We start from the raw sequence: 13,003 nt of genomic DNA on the forward strand, positions 1-13,003 counted from the left end.
CAGACAGACAGTTAAAAAAAACAGACACCACATAGGAAAAACAATTGCTTTTATTATATCAGAAGTTACATGATTGAAGTCCTGAAGGGGTTTATACATGGATGCATGTGTGTCTGAGACTGTTGTGGTCACCACCTTTAATATAATAACCTTTTCTTTAACGCCTTTTCTTTCATACTTGGTGCAAGGCATTAAAAACCTTCAATAAACAATGTGTTGTGTGTATTGTTAAGCAGGAACAGTAAAAAAAAAACCCACCCCTTTAGCGTAAGATTATTGTTGACACTAAACATCCTATTCAACAGTAGAGCCCACCAGTCTTTCCAGAGAAAAACTACAGCTTAAGTGCAGTCCGTTGGTTCTAACACACATCCTGTAAGACTTAATACAGTGCAGTTAACAAGTCATTTATAAATACGAGTATCTGTCAAACACATTTTTTGGGACCACATCGAGACATTTCAGTAGTATTCAGTTTCAACATTCCTTCTCCCAAATAAAAATTCTGATTCTTTTTACAGTTTTAGGTATACTGAAACCTATTGGCATGATTTGCAAAAACATTCTCATTTTCAACGGTGTGATCTTAAATAAACACCAGAGGCCATGGTAACCAGAGATGACTCTGTGAACAATTTGGTTTTAGTGCTGTGAGGTCAGTAGTAGTGCACACTGTGGCCTTTCAGGCTTCCACAGGGACTCACAGCATACAATTATAAATAAAGTGGGAAAGACTCAACACAAACAGTACCTGTTGATTTTGCATACAGCTGAAGACAAAAGTGCACCTTTTACCTGATAAATGTAGACAGTGATTTCTGACAATGTTAGCTTGAAGGAAACGATCCACATATGAGTTACACATTTAGGAGGTAATATATGTTGGACAAAAGGAGCTGGGAGGTGGAAACATCCAGTAAAGTCAAAAACTAATCTGCAGTAATAAAAGAGCTATAGGAGAAGGTCAACATAAGAAGTGTATCTGACAGACAGTAATCGTCAGAAAGTTCATTGGTACATAATTGTGTCTACAAACAGCAAGACAGAAGTCTTGGATTTTTTTAACCAACAACCAAAATTCCAGTATAAAAGACTTGACTATCTAAAACATGACCGAAGCATCAACATGAAGTAACATTTGACCGTCTTATCTACACAACTATTTCCTTAAAAAGCTAGATTATGTGCAGTAGTTGTACTTGGCCAGGGAGAATGCACCCTGAGGGGAAAAGAACATTTAAGATCACTCTAACAGATACAAAAAAAAATCAACATAGGAACAAACCATCATTTAGATTCCTGGAGTTAGTGTTTTTGTTTTTTTAGAAAAGTTCAAAAATGAAACTTTTTTGCTCATATTTCAGCTACAGTATAAATAGTGCTGGCTGTTACAAAGAACAAATGTTTTGTGTACCAGTTTATCTGAGGGACTGGAGCAACATTCGCTCTAATGGCAGGATTTAGTCTATGGGCTGATTAAGAGACAGTGGCTGCATCCAAATAAGATCTTTATAATTTATATAAACTACAAATACCATGGGGCTACCTGTATCCCAATTTGAACCAGCTGTCAAGGAAGAAACAGTTAGTATAACACTTTGCTTATAACTCTCTATCCTTGCTTAATAATTCCTTGATGTCAATTTTTTTTTTTTGCTTTAGACAGTTCTATACTGAAAATAAAATAAAGGGGGGGGGGGGGGGGGGGGTGTCAGTAAGCATAGGAAAACCTGAGGTTTACAACAGCTCATTGGATGGGCTCCAGGCAGTTTGTCCAAAGGCTAAATCATGTTTAAGAATCCAGGGTCTTTTAAGTCTCAACCAGTGTGTTGGAAGTCAATATGCTGCTTTTACACAAACTCCCTAAACTGCTTTGTACATGCTCACGTAGTTATCAGCAGACAACTAAAGCACAGTCGTAGCAGACGCACTATACATGCCTGTGTGCTGCAGGTTACACAGAGAAACCTGCACAAGAACCCCGGAAACACCCATATGTTAATAACAATATCTAATCATTTAAACAGGATAACAAAAAACAAGTTAAAAGTACTCCAAAATCCCCCAGCTTGTCTCCTTTTAAATTCAAAAAGAGCAAAATCTTGTTTTTTCACTACAAAGCAACAGTGATCAATCGGACTTGGACGTAATATAACGACTGATTTTCAAAATCTTAAGAAGTTAATTACATATTCTGCTATCTATTGCATACAAGTACACGGGGAATCCAAGGTGTTTTGTTAGTGTTGGAGTGTAGAGAGGGACAAAAAGGTTCAGGTAGGGCAGCAGTAGCTGAGACAAGACAGGGAAGGTGTTCTTGGTAGTTTGGCTGGGTAAGCGAGGTAGGGTTTGTCAGAAATCAAGTGGCTTCAAAACTGGCAGGAGTGTCTATGAAGTAATATTTTACAAAGTGCGACGTTCCACCATAATCTCTGACTTTGTGCGTTCCTTGTAGAAGGCCCGGCTCCTCTCTCACAGTCAGGAGTCGGGTCTCGATCCGTGCACTTTCTAAGATCTCAGCTCAGACTTTAATGTCCTCTTGAACACTGAGCTGGGACAGAGTCTTTTTGATGCGCAGGGCTGTCAAGCGGGCAGCTCCATTAGAATACCAACACTCTCTCATGATTTTGCCCATAATCCGCAAAGCCTAGAAAAGCAGTGGAAACGTTTTAGGGAAAGCTTTGTTTCACATTTTAATACAAATAGAAATACAAAAGTTGCGTGCACAAAAAAACACCTCAGAATTAACCCGGATCATTGCAGCAGTGGTTTGATATTGGTAGATTTGGTGAACATTTCCAACAGGTCTGGTGATATTGACCCACACAAGTAATTGCTGAGACTGATTTGGCAAAAAACATGAACAGTCTGATGATGTTAAGGATGACCCCAAGCAGTGCTGGGTTTTTGTGGCAGATAAGACTGATGTAGTACTTTCTTAGATACAGATCAAGTTTTATTTTTCTACCAAAAATGAATTGGACAGCTGGTAACATAAACTCGTCCCTGCTATCTGGTGGACAAACTATCTGATGGAGACACTGTTCTCGGAGACCTAGGGCCAGATTTACTAAAGGTTTGCGTGCCTTAAAACGTGTGCAAACTTGATACCACCGGCAAAAAAAGTGCTATCTGATCTACTAACGGCGCCCAGTGAGGATTGCGTCTTTTATATGAGTAAAACAACACGCATTGTCCATTTAGTACGTTTGACTTAATGAATATGCAATATGGGGCGTTTCTGCCCTAAGGTGCAAAATACTGGGCGGAGAAAATGCAAACAAGTTAAGTTAGTACACGCATTGTGATTTACCAAGCCTGGCAAAAATTGCGGTGATTGTGACGGTGTCTGTATTTAACACCTTTGAAAAGAACGTGCTAACCCAGGAGACCAGCGTTATGCACAACAGCCTGCTGTTATTGAAGTTAGGAGGAGACATAGGCACAATCAAAGAAGGCATACAGATCGCGTTATTCCCCACACATGTTAATATGTTTGGAATGACAGCAGGAAACACCATGATTAAACTATATTGTTGCCTATGTATAGCCAACAAAACTGAACATTCACAGCCTCTACATTCTAAAGAATTTCCACATTGACATTTATTTCTTCCTATTTCCCTCTTTTCGCCAACATTATATTTTAAACTGGGGATTTCCTTTTTCTCGGGCTGCGCGTCTCTCCCCCAGCTCGTGCCCTCCGGTGCACTCTTATCCATAGTGCACGCGTCTCCTCCCTCTACAGCCCGCTGCTGCTACGCTTGGATGGGGGGACCTCACCACTGCTTGTACCCCGATCTTCGATACCTCTTGCCAGAGCATTTATGTCCGATCAGACACAGCGCTGGCCACCTGCAACAATGTCCCGAGTGTCGCGTCTGAGCGCCACAGAGGAGACAGCTCGCACCTTCTGCGCAATGTATGACAATTCATCTTCAAAAGATGGAGGGAAGGAAAGAGAGGCCCTGTTTAATGCCGAGGTTTTCTTATAAGCCAAATTTTCTTTTTGTAATATTCAGTTTTATCTGCTGTAACTCGAAAATACTGTGCGTTTACTTGCCTCTTCCACTGATAACCTATTTTGCGCTTGCAGTCATCCTGCTTTCCGTCCAAACTCTCCATGACTTAAACCAGTAGAACACGCAAAAACCTAATTTAAATAGTACTGCCCCCAGTACTATTGGTGTCCTGGTGTCATTCACGCAAATTTTCTTAATAGATCACCCGCAAAACGCCCACGAACCAAACGTGCAATTTGATGAAACGAACACGCAAATTATTACTCTTTAATTGGGATCTTAGTAAATCTGGCCCCTAGTGTATTTCTGTCCAATATCTATGCATCCGTTTCATATCAGTCGACACATGCTCTGATGAGTCTATTATTATCATACTGCTGTTACTGCTAATGCTAAACATACTTGATTTGAAACACCATGATTTGTAGCTATAAATCTTATTCATTGTTGTTGCTCTGTTTGTCTCTATCCATCTCCTTCTTTCTGCATCTCCCTCCTCCAAGCCCAACACAGTTTCACCGGATAGCTGTTCATCATGAGTCTGGTTCTGCTTGAGGTTTCTGTCTCTTAATAGGCAGTTTTTCCCTTGTCACTGAGTCTGTGCTAAATGTTGCTTAGTGCTGTGCTCATGATGGATTATTGTTGGGTCTTTGTAAATAATATAACAAAGAGAAAGGTCTTTTACCTGCTCCTTTGTAAAGTGTCTCGAGATTACATTTGTTATGAATTTGCCCTATAAGATTGCTTGATACCTCTAAGTCCAGGTCAAGCTAAAACCAGCTAGTGCTCAAAAAGTTGTAGTGGATAATTTTCCTACCTCGTAGCTCTGCCACCAGTTTGGGATGTTGGGTCGTAGTTTTTGGTCACACACCACCTTTCTCATCTCCTCTATGGAGGGGTCAGAGGGCACCAGGTCGTAGTAGGGCAGCTGGTACTCTTCGTGGATACCTGAGAGTGTGAGGCAATGTAGAGGTCAGATCAGTGCTGCTGGGGATGCTAGCTATAAATACAGAAAAAAGACCAGACACAGGATGAAAATTCAGAGTGAACAAATAACTCTGACCTCCAGTATTACAGCGGCGTGCGATCTCCCAATAGACCAGCCCCAGAGCATAGATATCAGCGCATTTAAAGGAGTCAAAGTGTCTCATGTTGATGGTCTCATCCAGAACCTCTGGAGCCATGTACCTGTTAGACGTTACAACAATCACAGTTTGTAAATATGTGGAAATAGAAGGTATTCTGGGTATCTGTAAGAGAGAGTGACCAATCTAACAGCAGGTGTGTATACTGACACAGACCTCTTGGTGCCCACCCTTTGATTGGGTGCGATGTCGATAGTGTCTGAGGCAGAGTCATGTCGGACTGCCAACCCCAGGTCAGCAATGGCACAGGTGCAGTTCTTCTTCACGAGGATGTTCTTAGACTTCAAGTCTCTGTGAGCGATGCCCGGCTTTCCTAACAAAACAAAAGATGTGTGAGATGAATTCTTAATTTTTATCTCTCTTCTTACATTCTTTTTTAGCACGTCAATAAGGATTTTCTGTTCAATGAACAGTTGGAAATTCCCCTAAGTTATGCAATTTCCTTTGGTTTAAGCTTGGTTGAAAATAGAAAACACTCCTCCACTAGTGAAACAAAAAGCAGTCCACAGCACTTTAAATTGCAATGACCTGTAACTAAACAGAGCTAAGGAATCTAAGCAGAGCCCCAACAATTATTCACAAAATCAACAAGTTGTTCAAAAGAAAATTAATTGCTATCCATGTTGATAAAGTTTTAACGATTTGCTGCTTGTGTCTGTCATTTTTATTACGTGTAATATACAGTGTTTGGATTTTGGACTGTTGGTTGGACAGGAGTAGTGTGAAGATGTCACTGTGTTTGCTTTGTTGCCAAAGACCTTCAAAACTAAAGCATGAATTTGTACTGCAAATATTGTATTCAAACGTATTCAGCCTGATTCTTCAAAACCAAACAGCAGCTAAATGAATGTATAAATACATTTAAAATAAATGTTTCATTATAAAAATACTACTAAACAATGAAATACTCCAATGGAAAGTCTGTCCATATCTTGTTATCATGCATGCAGACTAGAAACATTACCTGCTTTTTCTTCAAGGTGAAAACATCAAAGAAGCCAGGTAAAAAACTAGTTTAAATACAAATGCCCATTTATAGAGACACTACCTTGTGTTCCAAGAATCTCCATATGAAGATGTGCAAGGCCGCTGGCAGCTGACAGTGCCAGTTTGATCATTCCTTCAGTAGTGACAGAGTAGCGGTTCAAGTAGTCAAACAGGGAGCCGTACTCATGGTAGTCGGACACCAACCACAACTGGGTCCATGTGCCGTTGTCTGGTCAAGAGACAAAAATACAGAGATGATGACAATGACAGGTCTTAAGAATCATGAATAACTGCATGACAAATTGTACAATGAGCCTTTAGTTTTTCGATCCTTTGCACCTTTGTTGTCCGCAGCGATAAAGCCGAGGATGTTTTCATGGCGAAGCATAATGGTCTGATAGATTTCTGCCTCCCGGAACCAGGAGCGTTCCTCTCTGGACGAGAAAATCTTCACTGCCACATCGCCTCCTCTCCACCGTCCTCGCCACACCTCCCCAAAACGCCCTTTACCAATGATCTCCTGGAGGACAATCGTTCTGGCAACAGTCCGCTGCACAAACAGAGGGAGACCTGCAGAGAATACATGAGAACAAAGAACAATTAGCAGCAGCCAGAAGAAGTGCAAGAAGAAAAATGCATGCTCGCCTGCGGGTCCGTTACCACATTGTGCACTGACCGGAGCCTGAACCTGACGTGGACAGATCGTATATGAGGTCCTGCAGGGTACTGTCTTTGGCCAGGTAGAGGTGGTCACAGGAGGGGTCCTCTACCTCCAGCCTCTGCCTGTGGCTGTAGGCCCTCTGGTGGTACTGATACAGGAACACAACCATCAGCAGCAGCAGACAGAGCAGGAACAATGGTCCTGCGATCACAGCCACTAGTTCCACCAGCCCCCACGTACCGCCTGGACCGTAACCTCCCCCAAGTCCCGACTGAGTTGTGACTGTAAAGAAAACAACAAAATGTAAATACAACAGCTAAAAACTGACTCCATGCCCTGAATGAAACTACCTTGAGAATGACAGCTTTAAGTTAAACGCTAAAGGTCAATTAAATAATCCAAATTCAACTCGGGCATTCATTTCTTTTGACTACAGCAACATCTCAAAGAATGTTTACTTCTCTACACTGAAAGAGTTTTTTGTGACGCACATGTAAAAGATAAGTTTACTTTACTGCAAAAGGTCAGCTTATTTCCTCTCTTGAATGCTTTCTTTTTCAGCTGTGCTTTTTCAGTGTGATGCTGTTAGTGAGTTTTGGGTTTCACGTTAACTTATCACAAGAGCCCTGCCAACCCCCTCAATCTGAGATAAAAAGATAAAAAAAAAGTCATTTGTAGCCATACTGAAATACATTTAGTTTCACATTACAAATCTGACCATCTAAAGCTTCCAAAGATCTGTTCCCAGGCAACAACTTCCTCCTCAAACTTAGTAAAAAAATCATCATTTTGGGTTCATTAGGTAATTTAAAGTCTCCACAGCTGGTTCAAGCACTTAGGATCCTGGTACCAAAATAATTTGAGGACAACAAAACTATCCTACTGTGGAATGGAAACAAACTGTAGTCTTCTATATGCATTATTCTATGATATTCATACTGCTAGATTCCAAGAGGGACAACTTGATATTTAATTCAAATGTACAGTTTACACCAGGCTTCTTAAGCACTGGTGTCGGTTAAAAGCTTCATACAAAATGACGTGTGTTTTCTGTTCATGGTGGTGATGCTGATGACAACTTGCTGTGAGAATTGTTTCCTAGCTAACATTCTTTCCTCTAAAAAAAGGAGGATTTTGGTCTACGGTACAAAACACCACAGGAAACTTCTCAGGAACCATGAGTCACCAAAGTGTGGAAAAAAAACATTTCACTGGCGCTGAGATGCTTCAGATACCAGTGCAAAAGCCCCCACTCATGCCCACTAATTAAACACAGAAACATGCTATTGCCTGAGTTGTTAGGTATACAGTATCAGTGTTTCCCCAACCATTATATTAGGTCGCCCCCCCCCGCCCCCCTTGAAGGTCAAGGGTTTATTTTTGGGCTTTATTGTAGAGATAGGATCGTGGATAGAGTCGGAAATCAGGGAAAGAAGTCATTTAAGGATACCTTTCCGATAGAAAAGCACAGCTGTCATTAAAAGTAACGCATGAACACCAAGATTCCTTCAAGTGTTTGTGTGGGCGTGTGTCCCCCCCCCCACCCCCCCAAAGCTGTAAACCTAGGGGAAACACTCGAGATAAAGCAAAGTCATGAGAAAGATTTACATCCGTGTTTAGAGTTATTACATAAACAACTTAGTTTGGAGATATAAACTTTCAATGTAACTGGTTCTGTAAATGCTAGGTCCCACACCTGAGGGTACTTGGAGGTCTATGCTGTTGCAGTAGTCGGTGTAGCAGCAGTGGATGTTGAGCAGACCCTCTGCACCGAGGCAGTAGAACGGCTGTCCGGGAGGCACAAGTTTGTCCCGTGTGATGCAGATGCGAATGTGCTGCTCTTGGCCATCGATGAAAGAAGTGGAGGCCATGCAGGCTCCATCAGTCTCACAACGGGAACTAGTCTTCTCACACTGGGGAGTGGTGCAGTTACACCAAAGAGCTGCAGAGACAGAGAAACACAGTGTTATGTATAATTAATTTATCTTTAAAAAAACAAACACAACAATCAACATTGGAGAGGAACTCTGTAGTACCATGATATCCTTATACTCACACATAAAAGACAGGTTATTGTGATGGACTGTCTGTGATTAATAGTTTGTTGTTTTTCTTTAGCAGTTATATTGTTAAATTTGACGGCAAAACAATTCATTTGGATTGCTGGTGTCCTTTGTGTAGCAACTACGTGACAAGGTAATAAAATTTTGCAAGATTTCTGATTTCTCACAAAATAAAAAGAGGAGTTAGGACAGAGAAGCAGACAATGATATGAAGAAGGTTAGAAAAAAAAGAGGTCAGGTGAGTTAGGGTATGTTCACCTGGCTGGGCCTTGAGGGGGACGGTAGGAGAGATGATGTGAAAGTATGCAGGAGTAGAGATTGAATGATAAGCAGTAAGTGTTATTCAAGAGATGACTATATCCTCACGCATGTTATAAAGACACAGACATGGTGTGACATTCTAGTAACTCTGACAAACAAATCAGTGGATTCTCTGTACAAAACGCCCTTGCCAGAGCTTCTGTGCAGGATGTGGCACAGGCCGACATGCATGCAGATCATGGACTTTACTCTCATCTGAGTCAAACAGGGGAAATTCAGTAAATACATTACAACATATTTTGTGGTATTACACAATGACCAACACCTACTTGGCAGATGCTAGTAGTCAGATACGAGAGGCAAAACATCCAGGGAAGACAAATGTTAACTTAACTTCAAAAGAGACATTTTAGATTGTCCATACCTATTAATGATGCACAACTGCACTTTATATGGGGACAATGAGTCCTGTATGATGCATTAGGAATAGAAATCATACAAAAATTGGTGAAAAATTTGACACTTTGGTGGTTTCGGTGGATGACTTTTGTGAAATGACTCAATCAAGCTCCCTTGAAATGTTCAAAAAAGGGCTCCACATAAAGGTTACTTTACCTTACACGTGTTAAATTAGGTATGAGAGATCACTGTCCCCAAGAAAAATTGGTTTGGAACACCCTGAGGCTTTTGCAATACTACCTTGTTAAGTTTAGGCCTTCATCAAAAGAAGTCATTTTTCATGGGTTTAAAACTCTGGTACAGGCATGAAACTTGGTAGTAAAAAGATCATTGACAAAAGGAGAAGATTGATATGGATTGTGTTGCTCGGCGTGGCTACATGACTCAGTAGTGCCCCCTACAAAATGTCATAAATTCAGCCCCTGCAGCATGCACACCCTAGGATTCTGAAAAGCATATGGACCACACCAAGACCTACACAAAAGCCGCTCGGATCCATATCGTAAAACCAACAGCAAGTCTGCCATTTAAAAAAATATTGGTTAAAAAAAGGGAAAATACGTTTTGTCCACTGGGATTAACTCCTCCTAGGGGGTGAGTCCAATTCACGTCAAAATGATTGTAGTGCTAGAAACAACATCGAAGAAAAAAGTTAGTCAGCTCCTGAACGAAACTCAAAGGGTGCGGCTGTGATGGCTTGTCAAAAATGTGATGTCTTGCCATATAACAGAAAGTTCCCGTTGCTCAAACATACAGGGTCCAAACGGCCTCAAACGGTACTTGTTTGGGTAGAGACCAAATCTGAACATATCTGAAAATTAAATATTTCTTAAAGCGCTACCTATTGTCAATACCAGTTACACCTGTATGACGTGCTTTAGTCCCTTAACATTTCATTTACTGACGTGCCTTCACTGCATGTTCTGACTTGACAGTTCACAGCGGTGTGACAGTTCTCTGTCTGATGAAGACATCACTTCAGCAGCATGTTTTTACAACAACAGAACTGAAAAACCATGTTTTAAGAATCTTCTAACACCAACCATCAACTTCATGTTCCACAGTTTTAAAGACAGCAACATGATCAGTAACTTTCTTGCGATACATTGTACTCTGACATTACAACGCGCATGTGCAGTGTAACTTAAATGTGTTTCAAGCACTATTTAAGAGGGTGCATAACAGAAGATTCATATTTCTTAACACTGGATCAGTACTCAACTAATCCATTCAATCATTACAGCAAAAACACTTACATTTGTTTTTAGCTGTGCAAAGTATCTACTTCACCAAAAATGTAATATCTCTTGGTTTAAAGAATATTTTTAAAGCCCTTTCCACTATTGTTAAGATATAATGATCATGTAAGAAAACAATTGGCCACTTTGATAACAATAATAGTAATACTAGTAACAATAATAATTGTTGTTGTTAAAACAAAAAAGGCTACAAAAAATATTTTTACCCTCCAATTAAAAAATGTGGACAATCATAAATGATTATTTAAACAATAAATAGGTTTACATTGAGTTTTCAGAAATCTGGATGTTGAATAAAGATACTATATTACTTACTCACAGTCCTGATTTGCCTGTAGTACATTAATATAAATCCACTGTCTAATAAACTATTCTTTGAGTGAAAAAAATCTAATAATGCTCAAATATCAAACACATAATAGTCTATAGCTCCTGTACTGAGTGAACACATCAGACTACAAATCCGTAGAAACGGACATAATGTATTTAGCACACCGGTAAACATGGTTTAACACAGGGTTATAATCATAGACTGTAAGGTTAATACCTTTGCAGCATCATTGTTAGAAGAGTTCAGTCTTCATATCTGAGCCTGAATTCTCACATATCACATTACTACTGCCTCCCTAAGAGTAATCTGAGGGCATCCATCCTTATTACATCGACATTTGAGCAGCCCTTTAATATCCCGACACTTACAGTAATGGCATCATTGTTTCACCAGCTTCATATCCAGGTTCTGTCAAATGTTTCTAAAACATTGTTTTCGGGTGATGTGATAAGGAGACTTCAAAGCGAACCATCTGGGTTATTTATGTAGCTCTGTTTACAACAAATCAATCACTGAGCTGACAGCCACATCTACCCAAACAAACCCTTTTATGTTCTGTTTCAGACTCGAAAACGACAGGAAGAGTGTGAGATATCTTTTATTGTGAGGTTTACTTAACATTTGATTAAAGCAGTCCCGGCGTTTACACAAATGAAGGCTGACCTGGTTTCCTCTCCGCCGCTTTATTGACCGTCTCCTTCGGCTAGGCTGAAGCTAACGTAGCTAGCAGCTAACTGCACATTCATTTTCCCTCGATGATGGCAGCAGCGTTGTGCTGAAGGACAAAACAAACAGTAAGTTACTCACCCTCGCAGGGTTTGAACAGGACGCTTTGAACAACCACGACGGCTAACGTGATCCGCAGGTTAGCCATGATCAATATATTCCAGTTTCATCGCATTGACACGTTTGCTTAGCTCAACGTTAGGCTAAGTGTGGCGAGTAGTGACAGCTAACCAGGCTGTCAGTGTATTAAGTAACATGCTCCACCAGCAGGCAGCACACACACACACACACACACACACACACACACACACACACACACACAGAGGAGACAGATTACCTATCTATCTGTCTTTGAAGTTTAACATCATGATGATATACTGTTTGTTAATCCAGGATGGAGAGGATCACTATGGACAAACATATTATTAACATACTGTATATATGGCCCCTTTTTCAAAACCATAAACTCCTATTTATTTTCATTATGATCTCCTGCAGCATCATGAAAATATGATTGACTGAATTTTTTAATCTGTTTATTTCTTGCTCATCACCTGTAGCTACAGACACTTCAGTTGTGTTACAAAATGTAAATGCACAACATTAATGTTTCTTTTTTTGTAGATTTATTTAACAAATCACTATGAAGTTATCAAATCAATAATATTCAAAACAAACATTATGAAGCATTATAATATCTTAAGATGCCTGGCAGTATATGTAGCCTAAGTAGTGATATGTTACTTTTTGTTGCTAGATTCAAGTCTTGTTTCTCTACCTCTTAATGTTGGACAAAAGCTAAAATGCTAAAAGTCCCGCTTCCATCATTGTAGAGAACACATCACTCTAAAAGACTACACTATTTGATCCTCAGCAACAACTGTTGTACATGTAGATCCATATGGGATTTGTCAGGACTCATTTGATCAAAATCATAATTATAAAAGTCTTATTATATCTATCAATCCATCTATTAATGCATCCAGATACATCCAGAGATCAGATCATTCACATAGGCTTACCACTCTCTTTGGTCCTCAGCAAAGACAGATGTAAATGCATATGGGCGTAGCATGTCTTAGTCTGGAC

At 40.1% G+C, this 13,003-nt stretch overlaps 1 protein-coding gene across 1 annotated transcript; it reads right to left on the reverse strand.

Annotated features, from left to right (window-relative positions):
- Nucleotides 1-32: 32 nt before the first annotated feature.
- Nucleotides 33-12,160, reverse strand: LOC132977757 (activin receptor type-1B-like). The gene is made up of 9 exons (XM_061042576.1): nucleotides 11,996-12,160; nucleotides 8,512-8,757; nucleotides 6,831-7,097; nucleotides 6,494-6,724; nucleotides 6,216-6,383; nucleotides 5,324-5,480; nucleotides 5,086-5,210; nucleotides 4,840-4,970; nucleotides 33-2,647 (listed from the first exon to the last, which is right to left on the reverse strand). Exons 1-9 carry the CDS (start codon nucleotides 12,060-12,062, stop codon nucleotides 2,522-2,524), a joined length of 1,518 nt encoding a protein of 505 aa, XP_060898559.1. The 5' UTR covers nucleotides 12,063-12,160; the 3' UTR covers nucleotides 33-2,521.
- Between the last annotated feature and the right edge of the window lie 843 nt (nucleotides 12,161-13,003).

This window comes from Labrus mixtus, chromosome 7, assembly GCF_963584025.1.
Source record: "Labrus mixtus chromosome 7, fLabMix1.1, whole genome shotgun sequence".
In the NCBI taxonomy this organism is placed as follows: Eukaryota; Metazoa; Chordata; class Actinopteri; order Labriformes; family Labridae; genus Labrus; species Labrus mixtus.

Bases quoted from the DNA above. Each gene is read 5' to 3' on its own strand.
- LOC132977757 (XM_061042576.1), bottom strand. From the start codon at position 12,062: ATGGCTAACCTGCGGATCACGTTAGCCGTCGTGGTTGTTCAAAGCGTC. The intron at 5,481-6,215 runs GTAGTGTCTCTA...TTGTTTTGTTAG, and splicing joins GGAGATTCTTGGAACACAAG to GAAAGCCGGGCATCGCTCAC. The intron at 2,648-4,839 runs GTAGGAAAATTA...CTGCTTTTCTAG, and splicing joins ACTGGTGGCAGAGCTACGAG to GCTTTGCGGATTATGGGCAA.